The 20,543-nt window shown below is 43.6% G+C and overlaps 1 protein-coding gene across 4 annotated transcripts in view; it reads left to right on the forward strand.

The window, feature by feature from the left end:
• Nucleotides 1-20,543, forward strand: part of GNB1 (G protein subunit beta 1) — a 95,024-nt gene that overhangs the window by 49,441 nt on the left and 25,040 nt on the right. For all 4 annotated transcript variants that reach the window (XM_045803448.2, XM_045803452.2, XM_045803450.2 and 1 more), the window contains 2 exons: nt 12,956-13,056; nt 19,413-19,451. In XM_045803448.2, coding sequence (XP_045659404.1) covers nt 13,000-13,056; nt 19,413-19,451 — 96 coding nt within the window. In that variant the 5' untranslated portion in view covers nt 12,956-12,999. The remainder of the gene's footprint in view (nt 1-12,955; nt 13,057-19,412; nt 19,452-20,543) is intronic.

Here is a 20,543-nt window from a genome sequence, read left to right on the forward strand (position 1 = left end):
ATACTATTAAAATTAATGTTAACCTATTTCTTTTTACTTTTTTAATATGGGTACTGGAAAATGAAAACTCCATTTGTGGTTCACATTGTTTCTGTTGGACAGCACCGGCGAGCTGATTGGATGAGACATAGGAGCCTGTGAGTGTGGGGGTGGGGGGGATGTCCAGATACTCTTATCCCTGATGAGTGGGTTCTCCTGAACTGATGATATTTAGCTGGAAAGCAATTTTAAGATGCTTCCCTTACAAATGGAGAAACTAAGATCTCTTTCCCCTGATGGAGATCTGCAACAGGAAGAAGAAAGTTCTCCACACTGTCCAGGTCAGAAGGCTGTCTTGAGGTTTGAACTTCTGTTGCATCAGTGTCAGAGAGCTTGCCCTGGTGGGGTGGGGTGTGGGTGCAGGTGACAAGGAAGTTAAGTGTGTATTTTTATGGTCCTGTGAACATTACAAGCTAGTCAGACTGCTTACGGCACCTGACGGGCAACTCCAAAGGTAGCCTGCATCAGAATGGTGGCCTTGCCATTTGTGACTCCATCCATATCTCTTGTTTACCATGTGGACAATTGGTAGGACCTCTTCCTGAGATGGTGAGGACGCAGTATGTGCTCCTGAGTCACAGCTATGACCTGGGAGTAGATTGTAAATCCCCTTTTCCTTCTGAAGTGGTTAGGTATCCAAGTGGTGAAATCATCGAGATTTTCTGAGTCAAATCCTTAAAAGGACATTTGATTGTCACTCTTTAGACTCTGGTGCCTGAGGACAGGGAGTTTGTGTTTTTCACCACAGTGTCCTCTGTCCATGGCAGGTGCTTAATAAGCAGATGTGAGTGAATGAATAAGGTGTTTGTAGAGCAAGGCCAAGAGTGCTGCTGAGAAGAGAAAAATTCTACTTCTTTGGACTCAAACTGGACATGACGCCTGATCAGAAAGCAAGCAGGCACCATCTGTTCCCACTGCAACAGAAATGATCTGATGGTGAAGAATCCCAGAGCTGTTTAGTGAAAATCAAGTCCTATTCAGAAGAAATTAATATATATTGATGAGTATGAGTCATGCTTTTGGTTTCTGTAATTTTGGGGGAAGGTGCAAGCTTCAGGCTGCCTGAATTTACAATTTGCTTTGAGAGGAACAGCTTAGGGTGGCTCTGCTCACGGAGACGTTGGCTCCTGGTATCAGTTAGACCATCTTTCACCACTGTCAGCAGGATTGTATTTATACAACCTGTACATATGTGTTTCTGCTCTCACGGCTTGCTTTTCAAACCGTGGAAAACCTTGGCCATTGCCTTCAGGTGAAAAGGAAGAATCAAGAGGCCTTAGAGGGGAGCATAAGGGCAGCCTGGGCACAGGCGGAGAGAGTCTCCATGGATGAGCTCATATATACATCTGGCTCTGGAAGAGGCACAACAAGGCGAGCTGCATATTGGGGGAGGAAGGGCTGCTAGAAGATGAGGGACATTTGTCAACGATCAGGAAGAGTGAGAAGAATATCCCTAGAAGCTCCTGGGCAGAGACAAGCCGTCATCGTCAAGTTATACTTTCTTTGGCTTCCTGGGACTTGTAGGGTGGGTACCGTGTAAGAGAGTGAGGCTGGAGCTGGGCACAGGTGGTCTCTTTATCTTCCCTGAGTCTCAGCTCACTTGGGCTCTGTCAAGGGCTGGGAGGTCCCCAAACGGTCTTCAGGTTCCATTTGGTGTTCTGTCAGCTAGAAATATGAGGTGGACGAAGTTTCAAGTTCTTGTCTAGTTCCAGAGTTTAAATAAGCCTGAGTTTAAAATTATTTAGTACGATAGAGAATAACAAAGTGCCTTCTGGCCTCTGGTCTCGGCTGCAGAAGTGAGATGATGAAGGGGATGCTGTTATTTGGAAAGTCACAGTAGAATACACACGTCGTGCCACTGCTGTGGCTCTGAGTCCTGCCACCTTCGGAAGTCAGCCTGTGGCAAATGGGGCTCCTCTGCCACGCGGAAGGGACCTTCACTGGAGTGTCAAGGCTGAAGGATGAAACTCCGTCTGGACCAGTCAGACAAGGCACCGCGGATCGGCTCTGAATTCCATGAAGGAGCAGCACCTTAACCCAAGAGGACAGCTGCCGTAGCACCCAGTTCCTCTTAAGGAGTTCAACGAGTAGTTGCACAATAAGTGTTCTTGTTTAAAAAGAAGTTATTTAGGGGCACCTGGGTGGCTCAGTCAGTTGAGCGTCTGCCTTTGGCTCGGGCGTCATGATCCCAGGCCCCGCATCGGGCTCCTGTTCCGTGGGGAGTCCGCTGCTCCCTCTGCCTGCTGCACCCCTTGCTTGTGCACACTCTCTCTCTGTCAAATACGTGAATAGACTCTTTAAAAAAATAAAAATAAATTATTCAGTGCAATCACAGGATACAGTTGACCCTTGAGCGACAGAGGGTTTAGGGGCGCCAACCCCCCACTTTATGCAGTTGATAATCTGCATATAACTTTTGAGTTCCCAAACACTTAACGACTAGGAGCCCACTGTTGACCAGAAGCCTTACTCATAGGTCAATTAGCACACTCTGTATATGTGTTGTATACTGTATTGTTAGACTAAAATAAGCTAGAGAAAATAAAACATTACTAAGAAAATCACAAGAAAGTGAAAATACCTTTATAGTACTGCACTGTATTTTTTTTTTAAATTATTTTTTGTATTTGTTGATTTTAGAGAGGGAGAATGGGCAAGTAGGGGGAGGGGCAGAGGAAGAGGGAGAAGCAGACTCTCCACTGAGCAGGGAGCCCGACACGGGGATCACAGCCTGAGCTGAAGGCAGATGCTTAACCCACCGAGCCACCCAGAGTGTTTTAATATGTTCTGAAGTATAAATTCTTTATAGAAATTTTTAAATGTGGCATTGAATAGCAGCCTGTCAATAAATAACTTGCATGTGTAGGTAAAAATAGTGCCTTCTGAGAAATGGTCTTAAAGGAACCTCAGAATTTATAATTATCAATATTGCTACCTTCTCAATCAAGCACATCTCTGTGTATAAGGAAGGGGGTAGGGGTATCTTACAAAAGTGATTTGTCTTAGTTTTGGTCATAAGAGAAACTGTGTGTTCTATGTCTGTCTGTGGAGCTGGATTGCTTTCTTGGTGTTGCTGGGTGCATGGTTGATTGTTGTCAGACAGTAAGTTCTTTTTGGTGCACATAGCCCTATTATGACACCTCACTTGAACACTGGCAGAGAGCTGGGAGATGGAGGGCATGCATGTTGGAGTGGGGTTGCAGCTGTTCACAGGGCAGCAGGCTTTTCCACTGGATTGGTGTTGGGGCTGAGCAGGGACTTCTAGAAGGACACGTTAGGTTCCCACAGATTCAGTTTGAGTGTGAGTGGCATTTGGCTGTTAGTGACTTTATGAATTATCTGTGTAGGTTCCGTTGTCATTTGAAAAGTATAAGAACCTTTATTTTTTTTTCAAGATTTTATTTATTTGACAAAGAGAGAACGAGATGGGGGAGGGTCAAAGGGAGAAGCAGACTCCCCACTGAGCAGGGAGCCCAGTGTGGGACTTGATCCCGGGACTCCGGGATCGTGACCCGAGCCGAAGGCAGACGCTTAACCGACTGAGCCACACAGGCGCCCAAGAACCTTTATTTTTTAAAGGTAGCAAATTGAAGTGAGTGAGGCTCCTCTTGTCTTCTAGAATGTCAGCTGGGGACCCTGGGCGGTCAGACCATTTTTAGAGCTAATAGGTGTGTGCAGCATATGTGGAGATAGTTTCTTGTGTCTTATTTTTCTGTTTACAGAACTAACATGATTGTTGTATGAATTTATTTCTACTGAGGATGATTAAATTTTTTATGTTGTCCTACTGTTTTAGGGGATGCACTTTAAATGGGGTTAAATAGTAGTTAAGAAGAAAGTTATACTGCATTGTCCATACATGTAAAATGTACGACGTAGGAGTCTCTTGTGTGTGCATTATCTAATAGTAAGCCACTTAACCAAGTAGGGGGCTGTTGAAAATTTGCATCAGAAAATTGAGAAGCAGGAAAATCTGAGGAGACATCCGAGATGTTGAGGGCAGGCTATTTAAATACACTGCATCCTAATAGAGTAATTTTCAAATAACATGTAAAAGTTTGCCGGATCGCTAAACCAGAGCCAAATGAGAGCGTAACATGTGATCGCATTTCCTGTCTGCATCTTCATTACCATCTGGTTCCCCGTATAAAAACTAGTCATCGTTTACTCTTTGCTTCATTGAATATCCTGGTATCTGCTACTTCGTAGAAGCTGATTTGGTGGTAATATATCATCAAAATGTAATATTAATTTTTATCACTTTTGAAACATGAATATATAAGCCTCCAAGGTTGACCATTCAGTTGTTCAGACAAATTTGGAAATTACTGGGATTGAGTCCTTCTCACAACCAGCTGAAGTGGCAGGCAGTCTGTGTCATTGCAGGAAAACATGTGAGGACACCGCATGATCTGTTTGGGGGATGCCTGTGCTCCCAGACTTTTTTTCTTTAATAAGATTTTATTTATTTGAGAGAGAGAGAGAGAATCCCAAGCAGACCCCGCACCCAGCATGGAGCCTGACACGGGGCTTGATCCTACGACTCCAGATCATAACTTGAGCCCAAACACGAGTCGGACAGTCAACTGACTGAGCCACCCAGGTGCCCCTGTGCTCCCAGACTTTTAAATCAAGAGGTTTGTGACAAATTTAACACATGTTCATAATGTAGTCAGACAATACCAAGAAATACTGACTTTGGGGGCGCCTGGGTGGCTCAGTCGTTAAGCGTCTGCCTTCAGCTCAGGGCGTGATCCCGGTGCTCTGGGATCAAGCCCCACATCAGGCTCCTCCGCTATGAGCCTGCTTCTTCCTCTCCCACTCCCCCTGCTTGTGTTCCCTCTCTCGCTGGCTGTCTCTCTCTGTCAAATAAATAAAATCTTAAAAAAAAAAAAAAAGAAATACTGACTTTGAAAAAACGTATTGCAAGAGTGTTCAAACGTAGATAAAAAATACTTTGTGATCGCCCATCTCCAACATTTATAGAATTTTTCCAGTTTTGTTTAATCATCTTCCTCCTTCCTTCCTTTTTATCTTGGAGTATTTTAAAGCAAATCCCAAAATCCCATCATTTCACCCATAAGTAAGAAGTATTTCTAACACTGCAGACTTTACTTCCACTGTGACACCAAACAAAAGAACAGCAACTCAGGTCTCATGCCACCAAACACCCAGACCGTATTCAGATTTTTCTGATTTTCTCTGAAGTCTATACATTTGGATTTTGAATCAAGATCCAAAGTTACTAACATTAAAAAAAAAATGTTCTAATGGAAAATTGAAATACATACAAAAGTTAATAGTATAGGAACTTCATCATCAAACTACAGCAATGACCAGCTCACAACCAGTCTTGTTTTATATCTGCCCTCGTCTCTTTTCCTCCTTTTTCGTTGTTGTAAAGGAAATTTCAAACATGTCATTCTATTCTTAGATATGTTAGCATACACCTTTAAGTGATGGGGAGGCTGCGGGTCAGTCCTGTTGGATGGAGTATCCACAATGCACGTCACCGTGCACCTGCTTCCGCCATAGTACCTGTTAATTGAGCATGGTGTCCTTGCCCTGCTCCCTGGTGTTGCTCGTCGTTGTGTTAGGTTAGTATGTAACAGAAGGAAGGTTTCTGTACTTTCTGTTGCCCTTTGGATTTGCATGGTCGTAATTTTGGAGATTAACTTGGATTTGGGAATGAACGAAAAATAGAAAAACTGCTGAAATTGGTTTAAATTCCTCATGCAAACCCCTTTCTCTCATACGCTTCTTCGACTTGGAGATGAGGTGGGGCACTTTTGTGGCTGAGCTAGTTAGCCAGCTTCTGCCCCTGAATGACACTGGATGCTCAGTGGAGCTGCTTTTGATTTATGAAGTTTCAGAGGTGTGTGAGAATTACAGGAAACTTCACTAAAATGGACTGGGGAGACTAGAAGGGGAGGTTGATAGAGGGAGCCGGTACCGCTCAATGTCAGTTGCGGGGAGAATCATCAATTACAGGCCCCAGTGGGGAAAGATGCGCACGTACCTCCTACAAGAAATCCACTGCCGGGGTGCCTGGGTGGCGCAGTCGTTAAGCGTCTGCCTTCGGCTCAGGGCGTGATCCCGGCGTTATGGGATCGAGCCCCATGTCAGGCTCTTCCGCTGCGAGCCTGCTTCTTCCTCTCCCACTCCCCCTGCTTGTGTTCCCTCTCTCGTTGGCCGTCTCTGTCAAATAAATAAGTAAAATCTTTAAAAATAAAAAAAAAGAAAGAAATCCACTGCCGCAGGGCACCCGACTGGCTCAATTGGTGGAATGCATGACTCTTGACTTCGGGGTTATGGGTTCAAGCCCCACGTTGGGTGTGGAGCCTACTTAAAAAAAGAAAAGAATGGGGCGCCTGGGTAGCGCAGTCGTTAAAGCGTCTGCCTTCGGCTCAGGGCGTGATCCCGGCGTTCTGGGATCGAGTCCCACATCGGGCTCCTCGGCTGGGAGCCTGCTTCTTCCTCTCCCACTCCCCTTGCTGTGTTCCCTCTCTCGCTGGCTGTCTCTCTGTCACATAAATAAAAAAATAAAATCTTAAAAAAAAAAAGAAAAGAAAAGAAAAGAAATATCCACTGCCCCTGCAACTCAACCAGTGAGAAACCATCATTAGCCTGACCTCTGCTTCTCTCCAGTGGATTTTCATTCAAAATAACCCTCCCAACTTCCTCCTCCCTTCCTTCCTTCCTCCTTCCATAAAATACTGTTCCTTTCCTTTATTTGTTGGACTTGCCTATGGTGTTGCTGTGGCTTACTTGTCCGGAATTGCAGTTCTCTGCTATTCCCGAATAAACCCATCTTTCGGTGGTAAAATAACTAGCAGTTTTGTTTTAAAGGTTAATAGGTGCTACAGCTGTTAAGCTCAGTGTAGCACCATGGGCCCAGGGGTATGCCAGAAGCTAATGTCTTGGGCTGCCCTCTTTTTGCCCATGAGACCACGTGTATGCATTGTGGCTGCTCTGTTGAAAGGTGTACTTCATAGTCCAATTGCTGAAAGGCCTGCAGAGCACTTTCCAGCTGTCTTATTTAATTTTCATTTCAGCCCTGTGATGTAGGTAACACCATTCCCTGATGGATTAGACTGAAAAGTGATTTGATGTCACATTCCTTGTATGTGTCAGAACCAAAACTTGGAATCTTTTTTTTTTTTAATAATCACCCCATTTTGTCATTAACAAGCTTGCAGCATAAATATCATTGTTAGTGACTGGGGTGCTGGGGGCACCCTTGAAGCTCCTTCCCACACCTTACTGGGGTCTTGATGAGAGGAAAATGAAGTGATGAGGGGGCCACCTGAAGCACGTTATATTGCAAATGTAAAATATTTGAATAAAAAATTTGTGTTACCACTTTGACTTACAAAGATGTTGGATATAATCTAAATTAGGGCAGGTCATATACTTTTAAGTTATTTAAATTTCTATGAAAAGTATTTCTAGAACAGAAGTTCTAAATAAAAACTAATGGCGATGTGGGTCATAAAGAACAGATGTGAGGCTCTCAGCAGGTCCTGTCTTAGTGGATTAGATGGGTGAGTGCACTGAGTCAGCATGGCCAGAGCTTAGCCTTGACTTTAGCAACTGGAGGAGAGAAGGAACCCAGGCCGCAGATCTGATGGTGGGGTTTTCAGAAGGCTTTGGGGAACTAAGGATAGTGAAGAGAAAAGCGAAGTGATTCCAGTAAGTAAGACTTCTAAAATGTACATTTTTTTTTAAACCAAGTAACATAAACTGCATTATCATTATTTGGAAAATGAAAAGGGAAATAAGACCAGTAATTCTAACAAAGTGCTACTAGTCTTTTTAAATGTCTTTTTTAAACTAAACTACATTTTCTAATCTTCTAAAATACCTAAAATTAGGGGCACCTGGGGGGCTCAGTTGGTTGAGCGCCTGCCTTCGTTTCAGGTCATGATCCTGGGGTCCTGGGATCGAGCCCCACGTTGTCGGGCTCCCTGCTCCACAGAGAGCCTGCTTCTCCCTCTCCCACACCCCCTGCTTGTGCTCTCTCCTTCTGTCTCTCTCTCTCAAATAAAATCTTTTGGGGCGCCTGGGTGGCTCAGTCGTTGCGCTTCTGCCTTCGTCTCAGGTCATTATTCCGGGGTTCTGGGATTGAGTCCCACGTTGGGCTCCCTGCTCAGCAGGAAGCCTGCTTCTCCCTCTCCCGCTCCCCCCTGCATGTGTTCCCTCTCTCACTGTGTCTCTGTCTGTCAAATAAATAAAATCTTTTAAAAAATAATAAGTAAATAAAATTAAAATATTTTTTAAAAAATAACTAAAATTATTATACAACTTTGTTTTTGATTTAACATACGTCAGGTATTTTTCCAGGTGTTTATTCCATCTTCATTGTTCTTAGAAATATGTAATAGTTCTTCCAGTTAAAAGTTAACATTAACTAGTTTTATTTTTAAAACCAAAAAAGTATGGACAAAACAATATGAATGCTTCTTGGTTTCAGGGCTCAGATAAGCTGTTAACATTTTTTAAAAAAGAAAAACACGTATGTGTATAAAAGGTAGCATGAAAAATAAAAGCTGCCCCACTATTCCTGTCATTCTCTGAAAACAACCAACATTACCATTTTCTCACGTGTACAGAAAAAAATTGCTTACATTAACGTAGATGTTTGTCCTTTGTATGTACACAAAGAAAAACGCATCATCGTTTATACACTGTTCTTTACCTTGTTTATTTCATTTACTGTACCCTCATAGAAGAGCATGTGGGGTGATCTTTTAATTTATGGGAATTAGAAGGTTTTTTGCTTCCTCTTAGTTTCACTCTGTATTTAAGTGTGCATGCTCCTTGCTGTGTGTGGGTTGTCAGCTTCTCTGTGGGTGAGCATTGACTGCCTGGTTTTCTGTGACGGTGGTGCTGTCCGGCCTCTCCACGCGCACGCTGTGGCACCTGGCCAGAGTCCATTAGCTTCAAGCAGAGGGGGTACACGCACATCTCATCAAGGTGGTCTTGGACAGTGCCTGCTCAGGGACGGTAAGGCCAGTGTGCGGGAGACCCTGAGTGCCCCTTCATCAGTGAAAGTCTGTTCATCTATAAAAAAAACCCACTTCTTTTCCAGATTTGATTTCAGAAAATATACCTTTGACATGGAGAATAGAGAATGTAATTTTTAAAAAATTTTAAATCCTTAACCGTAGGTTACTCTTTCTCACCAGGCCAATTGTATAGATTAAATAGGTCTTACAGGACACTTACTTTTATTGCTAGTAGCCACAGAAATACCTCTTTTCTTAAAAATGAACAAATGTGGATTTTGAGTCTATTGAGATTCAGATGTGGATACTGATTATAGAGGGATCTGTAATTAAAAGCCCCAGTACTAATTTATGCTATTTACTGATGAAAGAGAAATAGATCTGGTTTTGTTCTCTTTGCTTGTGACTAAAGATTCAAGTCAGCAAGTATTGATACTGCTTCTGAAATTTTGTGGGGTAACTGAATTAAATGAATCTTCTCGTTTTAAAGACACTTGCCAAGGGGCGCCTGGGGGGCACAGCGGTTAAGCGCCTGCCTTCGGCTCAGGGCGTGATCCTGGCGTTATGGGATCGAGCCCCGCATCGGGCTCCTCTGCTGTGAGCCTGCTTCTTCCTCTCCCACTCCCCTGCCTGTGTTCCCTCTCTCACTGGCTGTCTCTCTCTGTCAAATAAATAAATGAAATTAAAAAAATAATAAAATAAAGACACTTGCTGGGGGGGGGGTTACCTGGGCGGCTCAGTCGGTTAAGCTGCTGCCTTCGGCTTGGGTCATGATCCCAGGGGGTCCTGGGATCAAGTCCCATGAGTCCTGCATCAGGCTTCTTGCTTAGCAGGGAGTCTCCTTCTCCCTCTGCCTCTGCCCCTCACCTCCACTTGTGCTGTCTCTCTTTTTCTCTCTTTCTGAAATAAATAAATAAGATCTTTAAAAAAAATGCAGACACTTAGGTTTTCAATTCACTTCTCTAGTTTAGAACAATACAGCCGGGTGATTATCATGTATATATTCTTCTATAACATGTTTACAGAAACATCTAAGTAAAAGAAGTAGTTAAACTCAAGATCTCAGGAGTTATCCCACCTAACAGTAGAATTTGGGTCTTTACCTAAAGACCCTTTAGCATCTCAGAAAGTACTTCCTGTTTACCTAGATCCTTGTTGTTTTTAGTCCTTACTTTAAAAATTAGCCTAGCTTTTTAGTGTTTGAATTTATAATCAAAGTTATGTTTGTTGACTAAAACTAACAACTTAAGATTTTTTTAAAGGTTTAATTTATTTATTTGTCAGAGAGAGCACAAGCAGGGGGAGCAGCGGGCAGAAACAGGCAGAGGGAGAAGCAGTCTCCCTGCCGAGCAAGGATCCTGACTCAGGACTCAGGGGACTCGATCCCAGGACCCTGGAATTGTGACCCAAGCCAAAGGCAGCTGCTTCACCAATTGAGCCACCCAGGTGTCCCAACAATTTACGATTTTATTTATTAATTTTAGAGAGGGAGAGCATGCATGCGAGTGGGGGGGCAGGGCCAGAGGCAGAGTGAGAGAGAATCTCAAGCAAACTCCCCACTGAGCACGGAGCCCAACATGGCACTTAATCTTAAGACCCCGAGATCATGACCTGAGCTGATACCAACAGTTGGACGCTTAACCGACTGAGCCACCCAGGCATCCCCCCCATTTTTTTTAAGATTTTATTTATTTATAAAACTAACAATTCCATTTACCCCATGACGACCATTAGCTGTTATGTTTCTTCAGCATTGATTTTGGAAGGATTGAATAAAATGGCTTCTTTACAGACTAAGAACAATTTTCTAACATGGGGGGTAGGGTGGTGTTGCTGGAACTCTGCCTAATTTTGTGTGAGGTGTAATATGGTTACATCTAAATGCATGTGAGTGGTGGTGGGGCGTCCCGGCTGGCAGAAAACACAAAGCAGTCCACAGACTCAGAAGACACATCATCACAGCTTGCTTGCTTGCTTTTTTTTTTTTTTCTTTTTTTAGATTTTATTTATTTATGTGACAGAGAGAGACAGCGAGAGAGGGAACACAAGCAAGGGGAGTATGAGAGGGAGAAGCAGGCTTCCCACCGAGCAGGGAGCCGATGCGGGGCTCGATCCCAGGACCCTGGGATCATGACCTGAGCTGAAGGCAGACACTTCACAGCTGAGCCACCCAGACGCCCCTCATCACCACTTTTCTGTTTTAAAAATTATCTCGTATTCTCTTGGCATTATTCCTGTTACATACATTAATATTCATAAATGGCAGTTCTGAAGCCTTTGTACGTGGAGACTGGAGAGAGCTTTAGCCAGTGGTGTCACAGGGGTAAAGTGTCTGCAGTGTAGCCTCTCCTACATCGAGCTTCAGCAATGCTCTTTTGACCAGGGAGGCTTGAAGTATTCTTTGAAGCTTTCTACATGCCTCCAGCACCCACTTAAAGTAATGTCTTTAGAAACAACTATTTTGGTCCGAAATATTTCCGAAACTGTGTCACCGTGTATCGCCTTCTCAGAGGCACCTTCACATCCCGTCCCCGTCCCTATAAGGCCTTTCCTGGTGGTTCTGCGGACTTCATTGAAGGTCATTGCTAGTGACTGTAGATTGCTTTCTGGAGGTCCATCATACACCCCTTCACCCCTCTACCTCCTGCCTGGCCTGTTTTTGTAGCCGTGAATAGACAGCATGGCTGAAAGCAAGAACCAAGAACTCACACACACTTTTTAAAGATATTCCTTATTGGGGAAGATATTTTTGCTTTCGTCAGTAAGTATACATCAAGTGTCTGTAATGTAAACCATGTAAATTTATTTAAAATGCTTTTGTGGAGAATAGGGAAATTTATCTAGACTAGGAACTCTAACAAATATGCTTCCTGGGTCTTCCAGACAGTTTCCCCCAGATATCTTTTAATCTCAAGAAAATAACTATTGTTAATTAAGTATCCGATGTATGTAGTATTAACTGTCACTTTTGCGTAAAATCTCCAGTGTGTGTTTGCATAGGACGTTGAGGCCCTTTGATAAGCCATATTTGCATGTGGGAGCTCATTGTAGGCTTAAGCGATTAAAGAGATGTTGGTAATTATATCTTCAGCTTTGTGATACATTGGTCATAACTATGACTGATTTAACAGTCATGTTCCTGGTCAGAAATGCAACACCAGTTACGACATGTCCTTGGGAAAGTAAGTCTCTAGTTTAACAGGGTGACTTTGTTTTGAGTCTGATTTTAAGGAGTACTGTCTAACGAGACTGGGGTGGGGCACGGTTAAGAGTTGGGGGGTAGGGCTGCTTGTATTGAGCCTAATTCGGCCTGTGCCTGTAAGGATGGAGTTGCTTCTGAGTTTACTGGCACCCCGGGGTCCATTTTGGTGGGAGAGTGAGATGTCCCTTAACCAGAGGCCTGCTGGATACCACACCGAGTGCTTTCAGAATTGCTGTGTAAACATTCTGACATCCCTGCCGCGGGGGGCGGGGGGGAGGTCATGGGTTCGAGATCTTCGACATGGTGTTGAGGTTCTGGGTTGTCAGGTTGCCGCTCTGCTTGTTTTCTGAACAGACTACCCTGGGTTTCCGCCCGAGAGCTCTTCCACCGTCAGTCTTACATTCTTGGGTTTAGAGTGAGACTCAGATCCTTCATGAAAAATGCTGCTTAACAGATTTTTCCTTTTTCACCACCATCTTTTGAGTGGTCCGTTAGACATTGTCATTGTAAAAGCTAGTGGATAGTGGTAATTATATTTTATTAATCCAGCCCTTGGTAGGCACTTTAGAAGTTCTGATGAATGCTGAAGAAAAGTGCTCTGACCTGTAACAAAATCATAGCTCTCAAAATTCCAATTTCCTTTTCCCACTTCATTAAGTTACTCAGCCATTGTTTATTAATTTTTTAATGCTTATATTTGTTTCAGATCTCAGATTCCTTGATAGCATTGAAGAGCACTAGGACCTGAAGATGAGTGAACTTGACCAGTTACGGCAGGAGGCCGAGCAGCTTAAAAACCAAATTAGGGTATGTAGCTACGTGTGTGCTTACCTTAGTTTATAAATCATTTGGATTTCAGGTAAGATGTTATCTGTTTTGGGAAAGATGGGTTTCAGAATGACTACTCAGTGTTTTGGATTGAAACTGAATTTTTGCTGGCCCAGGATATGGTAATTAAAGCCAGATATTTGGCCTAGCACGTGGTTTTTTGGGGTTTGTTTTCCAGTATATCATTATTTGAATATATGAAAAATGTTTTCATAGAATTTATAAATGTCTTTCTGTATATTTTTTCTTAACCTTGGGAATTCATTCATGACATCCTTTTTGTTGTTGTTCATGACATTCTCTCGGTCACTGTGTAGAGTGTGGTGTCTGCCTCCCTCCCTTGTGACTGTTACGTTGAGGACAGGAAACGTGTTTAAAAACAAGAGTGTTAGCAACAACAGTGGAAAGTATCTCAGGTGTGCCCAGGGCGCCCTAGAGAAGGGTCCCGGGATGGGCACTGGCATCTGCAAGTTTTGATAGGCTATTAAATGAGAGCTGGAGGTAAACACAACCACGTGTCATTCAACCACCCTCTAGAAAGAGGGGCTCCAGAGTTCTACAGCTTTAAATCCCAGCCTGTCTCACCACAGAGCCCATGCACTTCTGAAAAGACAGGACTGGGAGGGGTCTGAAGGCTAGATTCTGCTCTCCACCCCATTTTGTGAGACAGTACTTGTTCCTGTTCTCCCACCGTTGATAAGATGACGTTGATAAGGCAACAAGGAGGGGTCGACCCCTGGAAAACCCATCCTCAGAACATTGAGCCAGATTCATGTCCACTTGATGAAGGCACTTCTCAAGGCCCAGCTCTCCTCAGAGCATCATTTTCCAATATGTGTCTAAACAGTTTATTTTTCTGAGTCTACTGTAAGGATGGAGTCATATCCCTTTCAGATGACCAGCTCTGTGTTCAGAAAGCCTGGTGGTAACTGGGGAAAGAAGCACTAGCATTGTGGCAGCGGGCTTTTTTTCTTAAGCTTAAGAAAAGAGAACAGAATTTTTAAAGATCTGCAGCTTAGAGAAAACAAAGTATCTTTCAAATCCTAACATTTAAAAGATCAGCTATATGGGGCGCCTGGGTATCTCAGATGATTAAGCGTCCACCTTCAGCTCAGGTCATGATCTCCGGGTCCTGGGATTGAGCCCTATGTTGGGCTCCCAGCTCAGTGGGGAGTCTGCTTCTCCCTCTCCCTCTGCTCATGCTTGTGCTCTGTCTCTCTCTCTGTATCTCTCTGTCTCAAATGAATAAAAGCTTTTAAAAAACAAAACAAGAAAGTATTGGATATAGCTCAATAAAAATAAGCAGGACTTGGTGCTTTTAATGCTCAGTATTCTGTCCACCTTCCAGAATATAGAATTCAGAATTTTGTTTTTCTGATAGCTATACATTATTGTTTAGAAGTTGCTGTTCAGGGGCGCCTGGGTGGCACAGCGGTTAAGCGTCTGCCTCCGGCTCAGGGCGTGATCCCGGCGTTACGGGATCGAGCCCCACGTCAGGCTCCTCCACTATGAGGCTGCTTCTTCCTCTCCCACTCCCCCTGCTTGTGTTCCCTCTCTCGCTGGCTGTCTCTATCTCTGTCAAATAAATAAATAAAATCTTTAAAAAAAAAAAAAAAAGAAGTTGCTGTTCATAGCAGATAAGGAAAGTTTGTATGGGAGCGCCTGGGTGGCTCAGTTGGTTGGGCATCTGCCTTCAGCTCAGGTCATGATACCAGGGTCCTGGGATCGAGTCATGCATCAGACTCCTTGCTCGGCAGAGACTGCTTCTCCCTCTACTTGCTGCTCCCCTTGTTTGTGCTCTCTCTCTGACAAATAAATAAAATCTTAAGAAAGTAAAAGGGAGGGAGAGAGAGAGAGAGAGAGAGAAAGAAAAAGAAAAGAGAAAGAAAGAAAGAGAGAGAAAGAAAGAAAAGAAGGAGGAAAGAAAGAAAGAAAAGAAAGAAAGAAAGAAAGAAAGAAAGAAAGAAAGAAAGAAAGAAAGAAAGAAAAGAGAGAGAGAGAGAAAGAAAGAAAAATTAAGTTTGTATGGCATAGGTGAAAGACACCCAAATTCAGGGAAAAGAAACAAAGCCTGAGAGTTCATGTTGCATCTCCTCCCCCTTTGTAGAGCCTTTACATTGTGAACTGCATGCTGTCCTCCTGGGGACAGGGCTATCATGTGAGCCACCTGTGGGGTTTGAAAGTGTGAATAGAGGGGTGTGTGGGTAGCACAGTCAGAAGAGCATGCAACTCTTGGTCTCGAGGTTGTGAGTTGGAGCCCCGTGGTGGGTGTAGAGATTACTTAAAAATAAAATCTTAAAAACAATGAATGTGTGTATAGAAACATGTGAAATCAGTTTTTTTTTTAAAGATTTTATTTATTTATTTGACAGAGATAGAGACAGCCAGCGAGAGAGGGAACACAAGCAGGGGGAGTGGGCGCCCCTGAAATCAGTTTTTAACAGACTACCAGTATATCTAAAATACTGTCATTTCAACATAAAATTAATAGATACTTTTAGGGGCTCCTGGCTGGCTCAGTTAAGTGGCTGCCTTCAGCTCAGGTCATGATCTCTGGGTCCTGGAATCTAACCCTGCATCAGGTTCCCCGCTCAGTGGAGAGTCTGCTTCTCCCTCTCCTTCTGCCCCTACCCCCTGCTCGAGCTCGCATGCGCTCACTCTCTCTCTCTCTTTCTCAAATAAATAAAATCTTTAGAAAAAAAATAGTATCTTTTTTTAAAAAAATGGATATTTGGGGCGCCCGGCTGGCTCAGTCAGTAGAGCATGCAACTCTTGATCTCAGGGTTGTAAGTTTGAGCTACACATTGTGTGTAGAGATTACTTAAAAATAAAATCTTGGGGCGCCTGGGTGGCGCAGCAGTTGAGCGTCTGCCTTCGGCTCAGGGCGTGATCCCAGCGTTCTGGGATTGAGCCCCACGTCAGGCTCCTCCACTGGGAGCCTGCTTCTTCCTCTCTCACTCCCCTGCTTGTGTTCCCTCTCTCACTGGCTGTCTCTCTCTGTCAAATAAATAAATAAAATCTTTAAAAAAATAAATAAATAAATAAATAATAAAATCTTTTGGGGCACATGGGTGGCTCAGTCGGTGAAGCGTCTGCCTTCAGCTCAGGTCATGGTCCTGGGATCGAGCCGTGCATTGGGCTCCCTGCTCAGCAGGACGTCTGCTCCTGGCTCTGCCTCCCCCCGCCCCCATGCTCTCTCTCATGCTCTCTCTCTCTCTTTAAAAAAAAAATCCAAAAAAAATTTTTATTTATTTTTTAAAAGATTTTATTTATTTTGAGAAAGGTGTGTGTGCACACAAGTTGGGAGGACAGGTAGAGGGAGAAACAGACTCCCCACTGAGCAGGGAGCCCGATGCAGGGCTCGATCCCAGGACCCTGAGATCACGACCTGAACCGAAGGCAGACGCTTCACCAACTGAGCCACCCAGATGCCCCCAAAATAAAATCTTTTAAAAATAAAAATTTTAAAAATAGGTATTTTATTATTTCACATTTCTTTTTTACATTAAGCTTCAAGAATACAGTGTGTCCTACATTGAATGATAGGCCTCAGTTTGTCTTGCTGCATTTCACGTGATGGCAGCTCCCACACTGGACCCCCAAGGAGAGCTCCTGAGCTACAGATTTTTGTATGCCCAGTCTCAGGAGCTAAGTCTCTGCTGGTTTCGTTGTACAGCACAGGGATGGACGGCAAAGTCCATTACACCAAGCAGGAAGGGAAGACTTGCTTTCAAAAAGAAAAAAATACCCTTTTTTTTCTGACTACCCAAGGAATACATACTTGTTAAAGAATACAGGGCATAGGGAATCAGACAAGCAGCAGTGGGTGATCTAAGAGGCCTTGCTTTCTTAGATTTGTTTTTAAGCTGAAAGACCCCAAGGACCATCTCATCCATTATTTATTTATGTATGCATGCATGCCTGTGGGCTCTATACCCAGCGTGGAGCCCAACACGGGGCTTGAACTCACAACCCTGAGATCAATACTTGAGCTAAGATCCAGAGTCTGACACTTGACTGACTGAGCCACCCAGGCAGCCATCATCCCACTTTAGATTGTAAGGAAACATGGACTCTCAAAAGGGTGCTGCTCAAACAATGGCATTTCTTAAAGTTACATGAGCTACTTGATTGTTTAAGGAAAAACTCGGAATGTACAGGTGCAAATTGTTTACAAAGCGACTGTACCGACCCATACAAGTGAGAAGACTCAGTGCACGACAGTCCCCAGTGTTGCTGTCCAGCAGCTGAGCAGAGCAGGTGCTTTCCCTGGGACCCAAGTAGGAAGAAACCTGGCTTTGTGGGGAACTAAGTGATTACTGGTTTGGATATACTCTGGTTTAAGGGGACAGAAGAGATTGCCTGTTGTCTTCAGTGGCATTTCTCATCACAACCAGCATAGAAGTCTTTGCACTAAATTATATACCCATTATGCACATTTTCACCAGTCCATTCGATTAGAAATTAACCTGAAAGATAGTAGAGATGTCTGTCTTTATGAAGTAGTTAGAGATTGCTTCCGTTGGAAGACCTCTTTCTGCTTGTCAGGAGAAATGCTGCACTCAGTGAGATAAGCACTTGGTTAGAATGAAGACTGAATTGGAGTTCTCTGTGTTTAGTTTTCAAAATGGCTTTTTCCTTTGTTTACTGATAGTATCACCATGGTCTGTTGTATGATACAGTGTGAAAATCCAGGTTGATCTTCGTACACTAATCAATGTGAAGTTGCTTAAGGCCCATGGCTTGTTTTTCACTTAGAAAATTTTCATTATTTTTTTTTTAATAAAGATTTTTATTTATTTATTTATTTGTCAGAGAGAGAGAGAGAGAAAGTGAGCACACAAGCAGGGGGAGCAGCAGGCAGAGAGAGAAGCAGTCTTCCCGCTGAGCAAAGAGCCTGATGCGGGACTTGGTCCCAGGACCCTGGGATCATGATCTGAGCGGAAGGCAGACACTTAACCAACTGAGCCACCTAGATGTCCTGTCGTCGTTCTTTTTAAAACTAAAAGCCATGTATAACATCAGTAAGAGTGATATTCAGAAATAAATGTTAAACTCAGTAGTGACAGGTAGAATCCCCCATTGAAAGACTTGCTATTCTGGACCTCCCCTCTGCTTGCTCCTTACCCCAAATTTAGGTGCGGGCATAGGAATACTTGATGATATAATTTTTTGATATTTTAATTATTTAATCCATTAAGTAGACTTAATTAAGCAGAATGACTTCTAATAGGATAATTAAAGCTGAATTTGAAATCTAGATCTTTGGCACATTTATAACAATAATGTCCCTGAGTATATTTCCATGTTCTCAGTTGATAAATATTCCCTCAAGCTTCATGCAATAAAAATAATTCACAGTGAGGCAGTTTGCCCCTCGAGAGTGGTGTCCTAGGAACCACCCCCTCCCTCCCGCCAGCCCCGCGTGAGTGTGCGGGTATATGTAAATGCTGTCATGTGGCCAGCTGTCATTCCAAAAGCAGATAATCAGATGACTGCATAATGAAAACCTTTTTCTTATTAGAAATTTGTCATCATTTCTCTTGAAATTATTCTTGTACTCACATTTTTACCCCTTTCAAACTGTTGTTTCATTTTCCTTCATAATATATAGCTTTCCATTTTCTGTATTTCCTAGGAAGTTTGATCACTTGGGAACAATGAAAACATCTTAGTTAGCCTTAGAATTTCCCTTTATAGTGCTTACCTGCTTCACAAGATCATTTTATAGATAAGAAAACAGATAATAGATACAACAACCAGAAAATCTTACCTGAATTTGATTGTCTTGACTGTATACCCTTTGCTCATAGAGTTTAGCATCAGGTATTGTTTGGTGAAAACAAAGTCCTTAGTTAACATTGGAGGGAAAGTTCTTTGGGCGGGACATCCAGTGCTGTTTGAACTTCTTTCTTTGGGCCCCCATGGCTCCTGGGCTGTTAGAAAGACAGAGTAAGGTGCACATGCAGGTCTGTGGGAAAGTACAGAAGCCTCGGCAGGCAGGAGAGGAAGCAGTACCAATTTCTGCAGTGCCACCCGGCTTCCAGTGTAGTCCTCCCAACACAGCCTCCATTTCTGGGGTCATAGGGGTGTTGTGCTGGTGATCACGCGCATGGGTTGCCACTGGAGCTCTGTTCATTAGAACCTGGAACACAACGCAGGACTGTCGGCGGCCCTAGACGGCATTTGAGCAGAGGAGTGGAGAGAGGGCGCCATCCTCTTCCTTTCTACCTTCTAACCGTTCGTAGAGGTGCTCCGAAACTTTGGTGTGAGGACCTGGGACTGAATGTATGTGAAACGTTACTAACTTCCGCTTTGTCATTCTTATTTCCTAGGATGCTAGGAAAGCATGTGCAGATGCAACTCTCTCTCAGGTAAGGACCCCTTTACGCAGAGGTGCTTGCCCGGCATTGCGCCGGGGCTCAGTGGCGCCTACACTCAGTGCCTTGAGAGTGAGCTGTGCTCTGGTTCTCCTTTTGCAGTGAGGGTGTAAACACTGCTTGAAGCATTTTCATTCAGAAGGCAGAGGAAGTCGTGTTTTTTTTGGGTGATAAGTAGGTGTCTCACAGGCCTTTCTAAAGTCCAGTTGGGCAGATCCTCAAAAAGTTGCACGTAAACTATGAACCATGGGTTCTGCTCCCAGATGCCCACCCAAAACTGGCGTTCAGACAAGTACACGTACACGTGTGTTCTTGGCAGGAACACCGTTCACTATTTCCAAACAGCAAGACAAGCACCATTTCTGTGAACGGACGAGCACATAACAAAGTGTGGTCTGTTCACACAGAGACCGCGTTACAACACATACCACAGCATGGATGCGCCTCAGACGTGAGGCCCAGTGAGAGAAGCAGACATACAAGGTCACACAGCGTGGGTTCCACTGACAGGGAATGTGCAAGAAGACAGAAGTTTAGCAGTGGTTGCCAGGGGTCAGGAAGGATGGTGGGGAATGACTGGGGGGCTTCCTCCTGGGGGAGGGGGTGGAAGCGCACTGGAACCAGGTGGAGGTGGTGTGCTGGTTGCCCAGAGGTGGGAATGTGCTAAGCACCACGGAACTGCTCACTTTACAATGGTGAGTTTCACCTCATTAAGAAAACAGTTTTTGTCCAAAGAATTAAACAGAAACATGAAAGAAAAATTATATTCATACTTCTGAGGATGATTAGATGTTCTCTGCTGTCCCAATGCTTTAGGGGATATGCTTTAGTTGGGGTTAAACAGTAAGTTAAAGAGAAACTTATACTGTATAGAATTCCTAAATTTGAATTCTTAGATATACTGCGTATATTTTGGACTATCCTTTTTTTAAAGCCATTGTTGGGGCACCTGGCCGCCTCAGTCGGCAGAGTGTGCAACTCTTGATCTCGGGGTTGTAAGTTCAACCTCCATGTTGGGTATTTAAGTAGAGATTACTTAAAAATAAAATCTTAAGAAACAAACTAAGTGATACACTTAGTCCAGTT

Source organism: Ursus americanus, chromosome 33, assembly GCF_024610735.1.
Source record: "Ursus americanus isolate L20-20 chromosome 33, mUrsAme1.1.p, whole genome shotgun sequence".
NCBI classification, from domain to species: Eukaryota; Metazoa; Chordata; class Mammalia; order Carnivora; family Ursidae; genus Ursus; species Ursus americanus.